This window comes from Salvia hispanica, chromosome 1 (genome assembly GCF_023119035.1).
Source record: "Salvia hispanica cultivar TCC Black 2014 chromosome 1, UniMelb_Shisp_WGS_1.0, whole genome shotgun sequence".
NCBI lineage: Eukaryota > Viridiplantae > Streptophyta > Magnoliopsida > Lamiales > Lamiaceae > Salvia > Salvia hispanica.
In genome coordinates, this window is record NC_062965.1 from 52,529,064 (window position 1) to 52,548,872 (window position 19,809).

General features: G+C 34.3%; 4 protein-coding genes across 5 annotated transcripts; all 4 read left to right on the forward strand.

Annotated features, from left to right (window-relative positions):
* The first annotated feature begins 515 nt into the window (after positions 1-515).
* LOC125200952 (GPCR-type G protein 1-like) lies at positions 516-5,394 on the forward strand. The gene is made up of 13 exons (XM_048098804.1): positions 516-1,010; positions 1,671-1,771; positions 2,005-2,112; positions 2,441-2,561; positions 3,026-3,155; positions 3,435-3,513; positions 3,602-3,690; positions 3,821-3,913; positions 4,043-4,069; positions 4,192-4,278; positions 4,689-4,760; positions 4,858-4,988; positions 5,127-5,394. The coding sequence occupies exons 1-13, from the start codon at positions 796-798 to the stop codon at positions 5,278-5,280; spliced, it is 1,407 nt and encodes a 468-aa protein (XP_047954761.1). The 5' UTR covers positions 516-795; the 3' UTR covers positions 5,281-5,394.
* Positions 5,395-6,081: 687 nt separating this feature from the next.
* Positions 6,082-8,422, forward strand: LOC125201551. 2 transcript variants are annotated; one of them, XM_048099716.1, is made up of 9 exons: positions 6,082-6,300; positions 6,572-6,623; positions 6,751-6,824; positions 6,929-7,030; positions 7,196-7,348; positions 7,503-7,554; positions 7,647-7,720; positions 7,898-8,000; positions 8,136-8,422. In XM_048099716.1, the coding sequence occupies exons 1-9, from the start codon at positions 6,173-6,175 to the stop codon at positions 8,154-8,156; spliced, it is 759 nt and encodes a 252-aa protein (XP_047955673.1). In that variant the 5' UTR covers positions 6,082-6,172; the 3' UTR covers positions 8,157-8,422. The 2 variants fall into 2 exon arrangements, with proteins under 2 accessions (XP_047955673.1, XP_047955672.1); XM_048099715.1 differs by having other exon boundaries at positions 6,084-6,300; positions 7,898-7,987.
* A 1,305-nt stretch (positions 8,423-9,727) lies between these two features.
* On the forward strand, positions 9,728-11,405 carry LOC125200517. The gene is made up of 9 exons (XM_048098153.1): positions 9,728-9,837; positions 9,958-10,009; positions 10,079-10,152; positions 10,300-10,392; positions 10,481-10,633; positions 10,737-10,788; positions 10,886-10,959; positions 11,150-11,293; positions 11,351-11,405. The coding sequence occupies exons 1-9, from the start codon at positions 9,728-9,730 to the stop codon at positions 11,403-11,405; spliced, it is 807 nt and encodes a 268-aa protein (XP_047954110.1).
* Positions 11,406-16,766: 5,361 nt separating this feature from the next.
* LOC125200519 (putative F-box protein At2g02030) lies at positions 16,767-17,936 on the forward strand. The gene has a single exon (XM_048098154.1). It carries the CDS (start codon positions 16,767-16,769, stop codon positions 17,934-17,936), a length of 1,170 nt encoding a protein of 389 aa, XP_047954111.1.
* Positions 17,937-19,809: the final 1,873 nt, after the last annotated feature.

Below are 19,809 nucleotides of genomic sequence, written 5' to 3' on the forward strand. Positions count from 1 at the left end.
AAGAGAGCTCACTTCAAATTTACAACTAGAATTATGGGTGTGGATACATAAGGTTAACGAAATGACTAACCTTTTGAATATCCAATGACCATAAAAATAAGAAATAATTTCCATTTTATAAATTTACAAATATACAATAAATTTAATTTTAAAATAATTCAAAAATGAAATAAACGTAGTTATATGGTACGACCTATGGGATTAGGTAAGTGAATAATAATTTTGGCAAATGTTACGGTAATAATAGCATAAATTTTTTGGTACTACCATTTGGGTGCTGTGATATTATGTGGATAATGTGTATTTAGTATTATTTTTTATATATATATTTTCCTAATAATTGTGCATCGGATGAATACAATCATGCTTTTCTTAAAATCATTTTATTCAATTTTAAAATTATTCTAATCATAAAATATAACCGTAAATAAATATAAAAAATCCCCAAGCTTAAAAATAAGAAACATCATTGCTTAAACAAAATTTAAAAAAACAATTGAAAAACCTCAGTAAATGATTGAATTCATTTTTATGAGTTTCTAAGCTAACACAAATCTCAATCAAATCCAGCTATTCAACGCCCAAATGCTTTAGCACAAATCAGCAATTGCATCTCAAAAATCCATGATCGATCCATCATCAAACGCAATCTCGAAGGTTTTCTACTAATTCCTGCAAATCTCGGAAGCTTCGAATTCATCGATTGATGACCACCGCGGAACCGGAGTGGCGGTGGATTGAAGAGCGGAGCTGAAGAGAGCGAGCGAGAGGGGTTTCGAGAGCGCATATTGTAGGATGGGGTGGGGTAGGGTGGTGTACGAGGGGGTGGTGGCGGTGGGGTCGCTGCTGCTGCTTGGATGGGGCGGCTTGTGGTTCCTGAACCGCCGGCTTTACAAGGAGTATGAGGAGAAGCGGGTGCTGGTTCAGATCATATTCAGTGTTGTTTTTGCCTTCTCTTGCAATCTGTTCGAGCTCGTCCTGTTCGAGATTATTCCCATTCTCTCCAAAGAGTAAGCAGTTAGCTGTTGCACCTTGTGCTTTTCCCCTAATTTCTAGGTCGAGAAAGCGTTAACTATTCATTTTCTAGCATGTGTTGATTTACAATTTTTTTAGTTAATTCGGAAATTCCTGATTTAATTGGACACTGTAGTCTAGTTTAGTTGCTATCAATGAGCGTTTGGATATTCAGATCACAAACCTTATCTGTTGGGTTGTGACCGTGCAAATTACCGTAAGGTTTGAAACGTGATGCAATTAGTAGTTATCTTTCGCTGCATTTGGTTGGTGTATAAATGATTAATTGCTAGGATAGAAGATGATAGATAGCATATACATGAGTGAGATTCAACTTGTGGTTTTGAGTTTCATTTTGTAGTTCGAGTGTTCATTCATTGTAATTTCTTGGTCAAGTGAATAACATAGATTAGTCTCTTTTCCTTAGATGTAGACTTACGTCGAACCACGTAAAGCCTTAGTGCTCTTGCGATCTTTATTCGTTTTCTTTACATTTTTGAACTAGTGTACGTGTTTTGTTATCATCTCTTTGTGAAAGTAATGAAGAACTTTGTTTAGTTTGTTTGGATTTGTGATACTTGTTGCTCCGTCTTCACGGAGGCCATTGAGGAGTTTGATCTGATCTGAGATTGTTTCATTTGCTATATTATCTGCAGGGCAAGGTGGATGAATTGGAAGGTGGATTTGTTTTGTTTGATAATGTTGCTCGTTTTCATGTTGCCTTACTATCATTGCTATCTGATGCTTTCGAACAGTGGTAAGTTTGGCAGCTTTTATATAAATTTAGAGTGTACTTTTGTCTCCATTTTAATTGTTTTCTTTTAAACATATGGTCATGGAAGGTGGGTGATTTTAATTTCTAATACTGCTTTTTCGCGGTGAATGTGGGTGAGGTGAGGGTGGGTGGTAGTGTGGTACCTTTTATTCCTCGCTCTATTTTCATTTCACATACATATCCGGTTAAAGCTATATTATCTGCTTTTCTTTTAGGTATTAGAAAGGAGCGGGCCTCACTCGGTGCTGTTATATTCTTGTTGGTCTATCTTTATGGCTTTTGGCGACTGGGTATTCATTTTCCGATGCCTTCACCGGATAAAGGTTAGGATTTGTTTTATGGTGCTAACGGCTTCAAAGTATATAATCACTAGTACCTTCCTGGTCATCTTCTTTTTGTGTGTAAAATGCCATGTTTGGTTCAATTACCTCGTCATGAGGTTAACTATGCTAAACTACTGTTCGCCTTCACATCTAGCCACTCCATTTCTCCTACTATTTGCGCTTTCAATCCATATAGTGTAATCTGAAAACATAAAGTGACATGTTACAATATATTGCATTTGATATGTTTCTTTTAAATAGTACTACTTATATTTTTTTTGTTCTGTTTTTTGTTTTTTGGTAAGTATATAATAATATTTCTTGTCAGGATTCTTCACCATGCCCCAGTTAGTGAGCAGGATTGGGGTCATTGGTGTGACTGTCATGGCTATACTTTCTGGTTTTGGAGCAGTCAATTTACCCTACAGTTACCTTTCTCTCTTTATTAGGTAAGAGTTATGTGAGATCTGTGGCTTGGATTACTGAACTGAATATTGTTTTGCATATTGTAATTAGCATCGCGCATAAAGCCCAATTAAAAACATGGAAGTCTTGAGTGGAACCTTTTCTTTCCTTTTTGTGTGTGAGCATGGGTGTGCATGTTATCTGTATCGTCGTGGTTAATAGTTCATTGTACTTTCTATTCTAAATTTAATTGGTAATAATAAACAGCCATGAACAACAACATATGTTTGTTATGTATTGAGCTCCCCAAACATCTCTAAGAGATAATACTATAATTAGTCTTAACCTTCAACAGGCTTCTTAGTACACGCATTAGAGTTCTGCTCATAGCTCTTTGTTTAATGATGTTTGCTTTTCTGTAGAAGTTTTACCTTTTATATATTATTCCACGGTTCTCAGAACAATGATATACTGGTTTAATATAATTTCCTTTGCTTTTGAAATGAAGAGAAATTGAGGAAACAGAAATAAAGGGAATCGAGAGGCAGCTTATGCAGTCAATAGAGACTTGCATATCCAAGAAGAAGAAGATAATTCTTTGTCAAATGGAGATAGAGCGAAAACAAGGGTCCGAAGAGGTTCACTTACTTTCTATGTATTAAATATGTTTTTTTTAAAATCTCATTGTACAGTTCAATTAACATTTTTTTCCAAAAACCCTTTTTCTCGTTCTATGGAGAATGCTTTGTCCCTTACCCTAGTTTCTTGTTTCATCCCACTACTGCTTGTGGCATTTTGATAACAAACCATATGAATCACTGTTTTTCTCTAAAAAAAAAAATACTCCATGAGATATTCTCTATAAGATCTTATCCGTGACCTTTGAGTCTGATTTCTGTTGAACTTTAATGTAACAGAAATCAAACAATAGGTCCTTCCTAAAGCGATTAGTTGGCACAGTTGTTCGATCTGTACAGGATGACCAAAAGGAGCAAGGTTAGTAATTGTCGCACATGTATTGGGGTGTTAGATCTTTGTGTTCTGCTTTCTTACTTTTCTTGTTGTTGACTCTTTCTTTGTGTAGATATCAGAACCTTGGAAGCAGAGGTACAAGCTTTGGAGGAGCTCTCAAAGCAGCTATTTCTGGAAATCTATGAGCTTCGCCAAGCTAAGGTATGCTAAATGCTCATGTCTTTTCCTGTATGTTGCAAGTTGAAGATTCAGAAGAGTAAGATTGAAAGCAATTGCAGACTGACTTTAATATTCTTGTGAAAAAACTTTCTCTTCCATCTCTCTTATTCAGGAAGCTGCAGCATATTCTCGAACTTGGAAGGGTCACATGCAGAATCTATTAGGATATGTCTGTTCGATATATTGTGTGTATAAAATGTTAAAGGTAAATGTGACTTTTGACATGATTAAAAGATAATTTGATTTCACAATGTTTAAAATTTATCAGGACTAAACATTCTGGATATTCTCAAGTACTGACTGTTGAATTATCTTTGTTTCCTTTATTGTGCAGTCTTTGCAAAGTGTTGTGTTCAAGGAGGTAATACTACAACTCTGCTATGCTTATCTCCTCATTGTTCTACTTAGTATTATTACATTCACCTCAAAGTTTCCTATTCTGGAGTTGGAAATGTTCTGGTTTAATGCCAACACTTTTTTCAGGCTGGTTCCGTTGATCCCGTTACTAGGACAATCAGCATCTTTCTGCAGTTTTTTGATATTGGCATCAACGTAACTTTATTATCACAGGTTAGTTCTCCTTGGTATTGCTTCGACAACTTCCCCCATGTATCTGTTGTATGCAATGCCTCTGTATTTCAAACATGAATTGTCAGTCAAGTCAGAGAAAATATTGAGCTCTTTCGTCAGTGTGCTGTGTGCATCAGATGCATTCTTATTTTTATACGTGTAAAGTTGGGGAAGGGTGGGGTATGAATTTGTAAATCACCTTCTTAATACAGAGGGGATCACTGTGAAATGGCTTAAAAGAACTGATGCTTCCTGACTTATGACTATGGAGATAAGTTAGCCTCGAGAACAACCTATTTCTATCAGGATAGACGAGTTCAGTGATGAGTGATCGTTATGCTACCTTGTACTACTACCTAATTACCTTAACAGTCTTTGCTTTATATAATGTTTTCCTTCATTCTGTGCAGTACGTTTCCCTTCTATTCATTGGGATGATGATCGTCATATCTGTACGGGGATTCTTATCCAATTTGATGAAAGTAAGTTTCACTTATTTTCTCAAATAAGACTATTGGTTGTCTGATCTCAGAATCCATCTTACGTTGCTCTGACCTAACTCTTATGGCATTTGAACAGTTCTTTTTTGCTGTCTCGAGAGTTGGGAGTGGATCTTCAAGCAACGTTGTCCTTTTCCTCTCTGAAATAATGGGAATGTACTTTGTGTCTTCCATTTTATTAATCAGGAAAAGCTTGGCCACCGAGTACAGGTACAATTTCGTAAACCGACCTTTTCTCATTCTGGCTGTTCTGAGCCCGACTATACGATTGCTTACCTCAACTTGACTATGGATCTTCCCGCTTCTAGTTTTCGTTATGTCTGAAGTGGTGGTTGCTTTGCTTTGCAGGATGATCATAACAGATGTGTTGGGTGGTGACATTCAATTCGACTTCTACCATCGTTGGTTCGACGCAATATTTGCAGCAAGTTCTTTCCTCTCTCTGGTTTTGCTCTCTGCTCATTACACTTCTAAACAGGCTGACAAACATCCTATTGATTAATTTGTACAACTATTTTTATAGTCCCATTTTTTGTTAGAAATTTCCCTTTTAGTGTGGGTTTGTGGAACATTATATACAAGAGTGGTTAAATTTGAAAATATTATTCACATTCCAGTTTGCACATGTAGTGATCTAATTTTTGTATGACGTTTGAGATTTGTTGGAATTTTTGCATGAAATATCAGAAAAAAGAAAATAAAATGTGTTTCATATTGAAGTGCGTGTTATTCAAGAACTTTTCACATAATTTAACTATTTCTCCTCCCCAAATTGTAACCTGTCAAATTTCATTCTCCTACTATCGATCTATATTTAACTACGAAATACGAATTATCAGAATTATAAGTATTAAAAAATGTTAAATAATTATCATATTAATTTCCCAACATAAGTTTATAAGTATGTTAACAAATTATGACTTAAAATTCCAATGTTTCATAATGGGACATGTTTTGCCAAATTGGCACTCCAATTTCGCCAATTCAAGTTTACGCGTATAATTTTATAGATTGAAACCTCACTATTTGTTGTGAGACTGTCGATCTTAATCCACAAATCCGATCGAGCAGGATTAATCCAATTCGCCGAAAATGGATTAGGAACACATGTGTTAAAATGGGCTAATTTCAAAAGACTACTAATAAAAATTTACAAATCATTAGAGTCTTAAAATGTAGTCCGAATCACCTAATTCTTTTCCTGCACCATCTCCTGCTTCACTCGTCGCGAACAAAACAATTAAACGTAATCAAAATCAAGACTTATAGAATGACTAGTGTGATAACGTGGACTCATGCCATCCTCATATATTTTCGTCTCAAACTCTCATATATTTTCTTCTCTTCTCTTTCCAGCTTACAACCGTAATTCGAAGCTTGTAAAGTAGTCATCAATGGCGGAAGCATCGCTTGCAATTGGGCTGAGGACGGCGTTTGTGGTGCTCGGATTTCTAGCCACCGCCACCGTCATCTACACCGTCGTCACTGACGGCCTCCCTTTCCGCAAAGAGCTCCTCACCCCGTACCGCACCTTTCTCTCTCTCTATCTCTAGATATTCAGTTGCAGAAATATGAAATTATGCACAAAATTGCTTTTATAATATTTTACTGCATCACTTGATCTCTGATTTCTAAAAAAATTGAGTTCATAATCGATTTCCCTACTGCTTTTTGTTCATGTACACAGTCCATATATTTTCAGACGATTTTAGTGTTTTGAGACTGTTAATTAGCATAATTCATATTGAATTTAGACTACAAATGAGAAATTGGTAATGATCTTGTTGATGCAGATGGATGGCAGCAACCTTAGTTGATTTCTATATCAATATCCTAGCCACAGGGGTATGCCCTTTCTCTCAAATATCACCTCAATCTAAGATTAACTATGTGATTCTAATGCATATGATGTTGGAATGAGTTTTAATTCCAAAATAAGCATCATCATCTCATTCTCATATTATGATATCAGATGTGGATAATCTACAAGGAATCTAACTGGATTTCCTCACTTGTTTGGATGGTTTTGCTTATATGTTTTGGAAGGTATGTATAGGCTCATTTTCTTCGTTTCGATCCTCTTTACTCCTTCATCGCCTCAGATGTTAAGTCGACATTACTAAACTTCCGTAACTCCTTCTCCTTTGCAGCATCACCACATGTTTGTACGTCGTTTTGCAGTTCCTAAGGCTCACTCCTCAAGAATCACAGTTAGATCCCATCTACTTTGTTTTGCTCAGAAATAAGAAAAGGTAAGTAACCATTATTTACTTGAGCATTAGTTAATTTGAGGTTTATCTGATTTTTTTTCATCCAATGCAAAAATGTTTGGTGTTCTGTTTCTCTTTGATTAGACATGCATAGTGAAGAATTTGTTATGTAGAAATACACTCACTCTTTCGAGTTTTTTGCTATAGTCCTTCTACGGAGGAAGTGGAGTCGAAGAAGAGTATACTATCCGTTGTAGGTGCGCGGTTTCTTTTCTCTGTCTTGGGCTGTCTCATGGTAGCTACATTGGTTTACACCATCGCCACAGATGGCTCACCCTTTCGCCAAGAGCTTTTGACTCCGTAAGCCCTTCCCCAAACGCGTTCATTAAATCGTCTTATATCTTCACAGTGTCAAAGCTCTGCTCATACTTTTGATCTATTTACACTTGTCCTATATTTCTGTTCGTGTTTCGTCCTCTCTTGTATTAATCCTACGTTTTGACAATGTCTGCAGGTGGATGTCAGCGACGCTCATTGATTTCTATGTTAACGTGATTGCTATATCGGTAGGCACTGCTGCAAGATTCTTCCAAAATGGAGTTTGATTTGAAAAGTTGTGTTTTAGCAAGTTGGTTTGATGAAATCCTTTCTGTGATAGGTTTGGGTGGCGTATAAGGAGCCGAGCTGGATGAGATCAGCATTATGGATCATTTTGTTGATATGCTTCGGAAGGTATGAGGCTTCTCCGGTTAGGGTTAGGTGTCGGAACGATTATAAATCAAGACGTGGTGTCATTATTGCAATAATTCAAAAAGTATTTGTGTCGAAATTGCAAAATGAGACAGAGTTCATGATATATTAGCAAATAGTAGTTCATAAATTTATACTGAATATTCGATTTTGTCTCAGTGCTACCACGTGCGCTTACGTTGCCCTACAGCTCTTCCGTCTCTCGCCTCAGGACCCCGTGCACTTTGTTCTCTTCAACAGTGACAGCAGGCAAGTTCATGATGTGCGTCTAGCGTTTTGATTGTGTTATATTTCGTGTTTCAGTCGGATTCATTAGTCGCGTAGCCTATTCGTTGCAACTGTAACGTAGTTTACACGACTAAATTAATCTGAATAGATCTTTTCTTGATTATGCCAGGGCAGTAAACGACGGCTATAAAGGAACTCTACAAAAGGAAACATATACAAAGCTTGTTAGGTGAAATTGGAATTTTTGAACAAGATAAATGCTGATACGCTTTTATGGAACAATTTTTTTTTTTTTTTCATGTGAATAATATTGCAATAGTGCTTTCTAAATTTTCGAATGTGGGATGAGAAATGAGCTGAAAATATAGTGTAAAATTTAGATGCATGGACAAACTATGAATGTAAAAGCACCATATCCTGACAAATGTTTCGTTTATACATTTTCTTTAAGATAAATATTAGTTGCACACTTCGGTTAATTATAACAAATTTTATCATTATTCTGATAATAGTTCTTGTGAAAAGAAAGACTTTTTCTTGAGGGAACAACAGTGGATTGATTAAAAGTATTGTTAAAAGAAAGGCTTAATATTGAAATAATTAACTAAACTCTGAAATATCACATATCAAGAATCAAAATAACCATCATACACTGATAAATATATAAATACATGGATAAATCCAATTCTTTCACTCTTATTTGTTACATGAAAAATCGAAGAAATAAATAATTTTGATTAAGGAGAAGCGTAAAATCGGAAATTTAATTTGCCTAAAATTAAAAAAAATGTTAAATATACTTATCTTATTAATTTCCTAATTAACAAATTATGGCCTAACATTCCACTTTTGAATAGTGACATGTTGCAAATTAGCACTCCAATTTCTACTATTCAGACCATCTTTGACTTTGATTTGCACATTGGCAATCCAATTTGTACAAATTTTAAACTTTGTTTTGCACATTGGCACTCCAATTTGTACAATTTATATACCATTTTTAACTTTGTTTTGCCAATTTTTATACTACCATATTTGACTTTGCCTACTATGTCAGGGATATAAAAAGAAAACAGAGAATCGAAAACCGGATATCTGAAAGTCGTGTTTATCACTTTCAGATTAAATCAATTTCGGGGTTCCACCAAAATGTTTGATCGGATAAAATTCAGAGTATTAGAATCTCATATGGTTGTATATTCGATAATGAATGAACCAGAAAATGATCAGTAGAAGAAGAAGATGAAACAAGTGCAATGAAACATTGCAACTGTTGGGAAATGAAACCGAAAATAACCGAAATTCAAAGGTTTCCAAAATTGCAATTTAGTCCTTCGACTTTCCAAAATTCAATGGTCAGCTCGACCCCAGCCAGGGGCTGCCGCCCCTTGGACCCCGCTACCCGGGGGCGCTGCCCCCGGACCCCCATTCATCTATCTAGGAGCTTCGCTCCTAATATTATAACGAATTCAAATAAGCGTGCACTCCGCACCTCCATACTTAAAATGATGTATCATTATAACAATAACCGATCATTCAAGTTAATCCAGTTACACTAAAATATCTAACATACTAGTGTTTTAAGACGATGTTTTTGATGTTTCAGTTCATGTCATTTAGTCACGTGCATAATTGACTAATTGTCTTGGATTTCCAACTTACCAACTAATCAAACTCTCATCCTCGTCTCTCTCATTATAAATATATATACATAGAGATCCAGCTTAGAAGCGTAATTCAGAGCTTGCAAAGTAGTGATCTATGGCGGAAGCAAGGCTGAGGGCGGCGTTTGCGGTGCTCGGATGTGTAACCACCGCCACCATCACCTACACCGTCGTCACTCATGGTTTCCACAAAGAAATCTACTCCCCGTATTTACACATCTCTCTGATTTCTAAAACTAATACAATTTGAACTCAAAATTCACAATTTTAGTAGCATCTTTTATTTTGAATATAGACAAAACAATAATGATGAAGTTGTTGATGCAGGTGGTTCACATCATCCTTGATTGATTTCTATATCAATACCATAGCCATAGGGGTATGCCCTTTCTCTCCAATGTCATACTAATGCATATGGCATCATCTCATTCTCATATTATGATATCAGATGTGGATAATCTACAAGGAATCTAGCTGGATTTCTTCACTTATTTGGATGCTTTTGCTTATATGGTTTGGAAGGTATGTGTTGTGAGAACAACTGGTGTGGGCTATACAGTGTAAACAGGCTCTCTCACCTAACAGGCTAGTTCTGTATTAGTATGTATAAACTCTTCTTCTTTGTCATTGCCTCAACAATGCTAACTCGTCCTTCTTCGTCCCTTGCAGCATCGCCACATGTTTGTACGTCGTTTTGCAGCTCAGTAAGCTCACTCCTCATGAATCACACTCAGATCCTATACACTTTGTTTTGCTCAAAAGGTGACTAACCATTGACCAACCATTAATTACTTGACCATTGTGTAGAAATGCACTGATCAATCTAACCCTTTCGAGTTTTTGGTGATAGTCCTTCTACGGAGGAAGTGGAGTCGAATAAGAGTATACTCTCTGTTGTAGGTGCGAGGTTTCTCTTCCTCGGCCTGGGATGTCTCATGCTAGCTACATTGGTTTGCACCATTGCAATAGGTGGCTCGCCATTTCATCAAGAGATCTATACTCCGTACGCCCTTCCTTAAACGCGCTCAATTCGTCTTATATCCTCACAATGCACTAGCTAGTCCTCTGTATTTGTTCGTGTTTCGTCATCAACTATGTCTGCGCAGGTGGATGTGTGCGATTCTCGTTGATTTCTACGTTAATGTGGTTCCTTCATCGGTAGGCATTGCTGAAACATTCTTTCAAATTGGAATTTGATTTGCAAACTTTCAAGTGTTATTATAGGAAATTGTTTTGATGAAATTTTTTGTGATAGGTTTGGGTGGTTTATAAGGAGTCTAGCTGGACAAGATCAGCATTATGGATAATTATGTTGATATGCTTCGGAAGGTACGATGCCGTTTCTCTAGTCAGGGCTACTTAATTCAAAATGTACGGTGTCGAAATTGCAAAATGAGACAGAGTTCGTGATATTATTGGCAAATAGTTTATTTTTTTTATATAGATCAAATGTTGCTAGAAAGAAAGACATATTTATCCTTGTTCTGTTCCACTCGTAAAATATTCGATTTTGTTTCAGTGCTGGCACGAGCGCTTATGTTGCCCTACAACTCTTTCGTATGTCACCTCAAGACCCTGTGCACCTCGTTCTCTTGAACGAAGACAGCAGGCAAGTTCATGAATATCGTATATTTCGTGTTTTACTAGGATTCATTAGCCTACTGTAACATAGTTTACGCTACTAAATTATTCTGAACAGATCTTTTCTTGACTATGGCAGGGCAGTAAACGACGGCTATGAAGGAACTCTACACAAGGACAAGCTTGTTTGTTGAAATTAGAATTTAAAATAACTAAATGCATAGGCTCTCATGGAATTATCTGAAATAATGTGTGAAATTTGGATCGATGGACAAACTTTAAATGTAAAAGCATCATATCCTTATATACATATTTTTTGCACATTTTCATTTAAAAATATTTACTCCATTTGCTCACTTTGGTTAAAAGTGATGAAGAAATCGGACATTAAAACGAAACGACTTAGAATCTTACTTTATATTCCTTGAGATTGCGATTCTTTCAGTTTATTTATAACATGTAAAGATATCATTAAAGAGGAGAAAAACAAGATCGACACTAAATTAGATTTTTTTATACATGTTGATATATTTTATATGAGTAGTGATTTAGAGACATAATGTCTCCAAGCCATAATAACATTGTGACTAATTTACCCTAACATTAAAGTATTAAATATATATATCCCTAATTAAGGAAAATTTAACCAAATTAATTATTCTTATCTAAATGCATATATTTTAATTGGAGATAAACTTAGTCATGCAACTAGAGTAATGAATTTAAAATTTTTTCAATCAAAACCATTCTTGTCGTGTAAATTTTTAAAACAATTAATTAAAAAATCAGTAATTTAGATTACAAGTATTAATTAACACATTACATAACTAAATTATTATATTTAATTGTAAAATAATTTGATTACTTAAATAGCATCATATGCTTTTTCAAATAGATTTTACGTTGTGCTATTCTTTCATAACTTATTTTTTTCCTTAAATTTTCTAAAACATTAGTAACAATGAAATCATTCACTTAATAGTATATGAAAAAATATGTAAAAAATTAAACATTTATCTTATTCAAATTGGTTTATATAATAAAATAATATACTATTTTTTCATTATCTTTTCAATTTTTTGTTATTTTTCTTTGCTTTTAACTAAATTTAATATTTTTTATTTAATTAAGTTAGGGCGTCTAATATTTTAATATAACTATATAGTTTTAAAATATTAAATAGATGAGTTAAGAAAATACAATTAATTTTTATTCAGATTCAAATCTATCGTTTTAAATGTTAAAAATCAAAGAAATTATTAATTTAATACAAAAATAATTGGATGAATCTACTTTTCTCATTTTAGATTATTTTAATATACCATATGTCAACTACTACTAATTAATTAATAATTAAAAGTAATAAGAATCATAAACTCTGCTAATATTATAAGATAGTGCGGAGTATTATTTGTTTAGAGTTAGGAATCTAATATTTACAAAAAAGAGAGAGGGAATATTAAATATGTAGCTTTAAAATGTTAAATATATAAGTTAAGAACATGTGTTTATATTTTTAATCGAATTGTAATTTTTTAAAAAATAAAATTTTGGAACGTAAAAAATTAATACTATCAAACTTATGAAAATTTTAAAATCAAAACCACATACTCAATTAGTATTAACACGTTATAGACAGAATTTTACTTTGTTTCATGATATAGTGAATTTAGTTAAAAATTTTAATATTTTATTAAAAAAAAAGAGAAAATATGAACTATAACATTAAAATATTAAAGAATTGTGCAACGAGCTATAAAAAAGAAAATATTAATTATATATATTTAAATATTAAGAATTAAGAAACTGAAATTTTGGATAAAAAATTAATGTAGGTGTATTTAGTAAACAAATTTATATCCTTAAATAGGTGTATTTAGTAAACAAATTAATGTAGGGGTAATAAAGTATATATATAAAATATAAATTTAATTAAAAATATAATATAATATATACTTACCATTTTAAACATTATGGCTTGGAGACATTATGTCTCCAAAACATTTTCCATTTTGTATTTATATCAACGACATTATATTAAAATATATATGAAATCTCAAATCAGATTATTACTATAGTAACATTAATTATGATACAATTGGATTAAAAATATACTATGAAATCTCAAATCAGATTTATTACTACTAATCAATGAAAGCATATATATTCATTAGTCATTACTAACTTAATAAATTGTTTCCTTTCCTAAGTAGAAAAGTTATTATAAATAAGGATGCATTGTTGAATGAACCAAGCAAAAGCAGAGATGAAACGCATTAATGGTGTCGATTTGTTTGGAGTGCTTCCACTAGAAATCACTATCGATATACTCTCCAGACTTCCGATCGGAACCATTATCCGGTCCAAGCTCGTCTCCAAGGCATGGCGTGATGCAATCAAGTCTCATGAGTTTGTTGAGGCCCATCTTTCTAAACGCGAACACAAACACGAACACGACACTTTCTTTGTAGAGGCTAGCTTTGGAGACTCGGAAGGATACAAATTGTTAGAGGGATATGGAAGTAGCACCCCAACCACCACCACTATACCCCGCATGGACTCGTTGGCGGAGTATAAGCCCCTCCTCCCATATAGCTCGTCGGCCATGGGTTTAATGTTGCTTTTTTGCCCTCATTACGAAGTCTTTTCCATATGCAATCCGGTCACTCGTGAGTACGTGAGAGTTCCCCTCCCTCCGTCTCCGTCTCGTAAGATTCTCAATCTGGTGGGTAGAGTTGTGCACTTCCCTAAATTTCAAGATAGTACATGTTTTAGTTACGGAATCGGGGTGAGCAATAAAAGCAAGCAATATAAACTAGTTTATATCCGCGGGTGTTACGGATGCCACATATACACTCTAGGGACAGGACAATGGAGGGTGGGCCCGAGCCCACCCACAATCGAAGGTTTTTTCTTTGGTGGAGGAAATTGGGCATCCCTGGACGGGAAGCTTTACTGGGTAAAAGATATGGAGAATATTTGCTCATTCGATCTTGAAAGCGAGGTTTTTACCACTTTCTCGGCTCCACCTTGTGCCGGTCAATTTTTAGGTCTTCCTTACGGAAAAATTTGTTACTCGAGGAGAGTGTGTTTTTTGGAGGAGTGGCTGTGCGTATGTGATGCCGCAAGAAACTTTGTGGATATTGATATGCTAATATGGATAATGAGGGGAGAAGGAGATTGGAGATTGCTATGTAGGATGCCTAAGGATGAGCTTAAGGGAGATATGCATATGTCTCTCCCAATCAAAGTGTTGGATAAGGGTAACAAAATCTTGATGGCATCTAGTGAAGGCTGTGGTGAACGATATTGCTACGACATTAACAATACTTCAATCACTCAAATCGGCTATGTCGCTCGCGACTCCCTCGATCAACAATATACCTATGCATGCCCTTTCAATCCTACTTTTGTTCCACTCAAGACCTTGTTCCAACACCAAGACCAAGATATCATTTACTCCTTTTAATTTTTCTACCATTTCTTAATTTCTATGTGTTAGGGAAATTAGTGATTCATTTTCTTGTTATATGGAATTTATGATTCATTACTATTTAATCATGTTTCGTTATTTATATCATATTAGTTATTAAATTTACATTTGACACTTTCATTGAAGGCAACCATATTCTAATTTGAATATTTTTCTGTTTAGGTACATTATTTAGCACGAGTTTTTCTAAATTATTGGCTCCAAATTAAACTTACTGAATAAATTCCACCACAAATTTCATAATAAATTTTACACGTACTTAACATAATACAAGAAAAAGTTGAACAAGTAATAAAACGAAACCATTCAAGTACATACAACAAGAGATGTCTTCTCATCAAGTACATTCAAGTACATTCAACAAGTACTAGGGGTGTGATCCATTGCTAACTTGCTAACTCATCAACGTAGTGTATTAAAAATGTCAACGCGATCACATTAAAATATCAACATAAACTTAAGTTGATATTTTAATACATTGTGTTGACATTAATACATAGTTTCTTCCTCGGCTTGTGCTGTCTCATGCTAGAAACATTGGTTTGCACCATTGCCACAGGTGGCTCGCCATTTCACCAAGAGATTTAAACTCCGTAAGCCCTTCATTAAACGCGTCCAATTCGTCTTATATCCTCACAAAGACCATAGTTTTGAATTTTGATCTATGTATAATTACAGAAAACACATTCTTGCACTAGCCCTATGTTTTTGTTCGTGTTTCGCCATCAACTATGTCTGCGCAGGTGGATGTGTGCGACGCTCGTTGATTTCTACGTTAATGTTGTTCCTTTATCAGTAGGCATTGCTGCAAGATTCTTCCAAAAAGTATGGTGTCGAAATTGCAAAATGAGACAAAGTCCGTGATATTATTGGCAAATAGTTCATTTTTTTTAATATAGATCAAATGTTGCTAGAAAACGTCTTTACTTGTTATGTTCCACTTGTAACATATTCGATTTTGTTTCAGTGCTGGCACGAGCGCTTACGTTGCCTTACAGCTCTTTCGTATCTCACCTCAAGACCCCGTGCACCTCGTTCTCTTGAACGATGACATCAGGCAAGTTCATGAATATCGTATATTTCGTGTTTCAATAGGATTCATTAGCCTACTGTAACGTAGTTTACGCGACTAAATCATTCTGAACAGATCGTTTCTTGACTATGCCAGGGCAGTAAACGATGGCTATGAAGGAACTCTACAGAAGGAAAAGCTTGTTTGCTGAAATATGAATTTTTTAAAAAAAAATAAATGGAATTCTTACAAAAAATCTAGTAGTAAGTAAGATTATGGTAAATGAAAATTTGACATTATTTTTCTATAGAATTTTATAATAGATTCTTTTTCTAGATCAGAGGGAATGCACCAATTCAACCATTAATTACGTTGATAACAAGAATCAAACTTTTAACACAATCAATATTTATGCCAAAACATTCAAACCATATTCCTTTTGTCCAAACACCAATTGCAAGAGAATGAAGGCAAAATCTCCCATCGTTTCTTTGACTTTTCTAGTAGTGAAAACACTCTTCTTCTCTTTATAAATGAGAAGATGCATGAATAGGTGTGATTGCTTATATATAGTTTCATGCTCATTCTAAATATCTATACAGATTCAATGTTGAACTCTTTGCTCATCCAATCATTCAAATACTAAATCATATGGTTTAGGTTTATCACACGAAGTAACCTTCATAATTGAGAAATAAACTATTACAAATCGACTTAATTAGAATCTTACTCTATATTCCTTGAGATTTCGATTATTTCAGTTTATTTATATCGTCAAACTTTAGGAGGAAAAAGATCGACGCTAAATTAGATTTTTTTTATACATTTTAGATAAATTTATATACAAGCCTTATATTAAAAAAATGCATGAAATCTCAAATCAGATTATTAATATAGTAATTATGATACGAATTGTATTAAAAATATACAATGAAATCTCAAATCAGATTTATTACTACTATTAATGAATGAATATATTGTTTCCTTTCCTAGGTAGAAAAATTATTATAAATAAGGGTGCATTGTTGAATTAAGCAAGCAAAAGCAGAGATGAATCACAATAATGGTTTTGATTTGTTTAGAGAGCTTCCACTAGAAATCACTATCGATATACTCTCCAGACTTCCGATCGGAACCGTTATCCGGTCCAAGCTCGTCTCCAAGGCATGGCGTGACGTAATCAAGTCTCACGAGTTTGTCGAGGCACATCATTCTAAACGCGAACACAGACACGAACACGACACTTTCTTTGTAAAGACTAGCTCTGGAGGTTCGGAAGCATACAAATTGTTAGAAGGATACGGAAGCAGCACCCCCACCACCACCACCACTATATGCCGCACGGGCACGTTGGCAAAGTATAAGCCCCTCCTCCCGTATAGCTCGTCGGTCATGGGCTTGATGTTGCTTTTAGGCCCTCGTTCCGATGTCTTTTCCATATGCAACCCGGTTACTCGTGAGTATGTCAGAGTTCCCGTCCCTCCGCCTCCTAAGAGTCTCGATCATCTTTACGATATGCGCCTCCCTAAACTTTATAGATGTTTTAGTTACGGAATCGGGGTGAGCAAAAAAAGCAAACAATATAAACTAGTGTTTATATTTGGGTGTCACGGATGCCAAGTATACACTCTAGGAACAGGACAGTGGAGGGTGGGCCCGAGCCCACCCATAACCGAAGATTATTTCTCTGGTGGGGGAAATTGGGCATCCCTGGACGGGAAGCTTTACTGGGTAAAAGATATGGAGAATATTTGCTCATTCGATCTTGAAAGCGAGGTTTTTACCAGTTTCTCGGCCCCGCCTTGTCCCAACCAAGTTGTAGGTGAATCTGTTCATAAAGGTTCTTTCTTGAGGAGAGTGTGTGTTTTGGAAGAGGGCCTGTGTGTATGTGATGCTGCACAATCCTCAACACATGATCTGGATATGCTAATATGGATAATGAGGAGAGAAGGAGTTTGGAGATTGCAATGTAGGATAGTTAAGGCTAACATTAGGGGAGATATGCATATGTCTCTCCCAATTAAAGTGTTGGGTAAGGGAAAAACAATCTTGTTGGCATCCGAAGAAGGCTGTGGAGAACGATATTGGTACGGCACTAACAACGCTTCAATCACTCAAAACCAACAATATACCTATGCATGCCCTTTCACTCAAAACCTTGTTCCAACACCAAGACAAAGATATCATTCACTCCTTTTGATTTTAATTTCTAGGTGTTAGGGAAATTAGTGATTCATTTTCTTGTTAGATGGAATTTATGATGCGTTGCTATTTAATTATATCGAATTAATTATTGAACTTCCATTGAAGGGTTTTATTTTATTTTATGCTCTATTTCATGTGGCAACCATATTCTAATTTGAATATTTTTCTGTTTAATTAGGTGACATTATTTAGCATGAGATTTTCTAAATTATTGGCTTCAAATTAAAATTACTGAATAAATTCCACCACAAATTTCAAAATAAATTTTACACGTACTTAACATAATACAAGAAAAAGTTAAACAAGTAATAAAAGGAAACCACTCAAGTACATTCAACAAGAGATGTCTCATTATTATTATTCATATAAAATAAAATTCTGCTTGTGGTAAAGCATGATCCCACTAATGAATATAAATATACAGGCACCCCTCAGACAAATAAAATAAAAGTATAGGACCTATAAATTATGGTATATGTCTCATTGTATAGTCTTATAAGTTATAAGTATATTACTCCATACTCTACTATATAGTGTAATTGATTTCAGAATTCAATTTTTTCAACTACTGATCTATCTCTCTCCACAAGTAAAATAATAATTTTGTACTATAGGGAACTAAGTGAAACGTATTTTTTTTTTGGTACGTCCCAATTTAAAGAAGACTTTTTTTAACAAAATTAACCCACTTGTCTCTCCTACTTTATCATCTCTCTTATTTTATTCTCTATTTATCTTTCTTACTTTAATCTCTTTCTTATTTTATATATTTTACTATTAATAATTTAATTCATTTAACACCACTACTAAATTTATGTGCCAAAATAGAATGTCTCATTTAGATTGGGACGGAGGGAGTATTTATCGGTGTATAATGGTTATTTTGATTCCTGAAGTGTGAGATTTCAGTGTTTACTTAATTATTTCAATATTAATTAAGTTTTTCTTTTCACAATACTTTTATTTAATCCGCAGTTGTTCCCCAAAAAAAGTCTTTCTTTTCACAATAACTATAATCAGAATAATGTTAAAATTTGTTATAATTAACCAAAGTATGCAACTAATATTTATTTTAAGAAAATTTATAAACGAAACATTTATCAGGATATAATGAATATTGAAATAAATAACCAAAACCACAATTTCACCCATCATGAATCAATATAACCATCACACACTGATAAACATAAAATTACATGGATAAATCTAATTTTTACACGAAAAATCTAGTACTATAATTAAGATTAAGAGCCTTGTAAATGAAAATTTGACATTATTTTTCTATAGAATTCTAAAATATGATACTTTTTCTAGACCAGAGGGAATGCACAAATTCAAGTATTCAGCCATTACTAACAAGAATCAAACTTGTAACACAATCAAGATTTATGCCAAAACATTCGAACCATATTACTTTTGTCCAAACACCAATTGCAAGAGAATGAAGGCAAAATCTCCCATGGTTTCTTTGACTTTTCTATTAGTGAAAACATTCTTCTTCACTTTATAAATGAGAAGATGCATGAATAGGTGTGATTGCTTATATATAGTTTCATGCTCATTCTAAATATCTATACAGATTCAATGTAGAACTCTTTGAACGTCTAATCACTCAAATACTAAAGGGAAATTGGTCTCTAAAACCATGAACTTTGCCCAAAATTTGGTATTTCCCATGAACTTTGAAATTAGTATATAATATCACGAACTTTGCATTTTGTTTGGTATTTCCCATGACATGTTTATTACTATATTTGACTAACTTACGAGGCTTTTATCATACTTGACACAATTAAATCAACGTGGTTTTCAACGTGACTTTTTATGCTACATGTTATGAAATTAAAAAGTGGTTTCAAATATTATATAACATATCACGGTTGCCTAT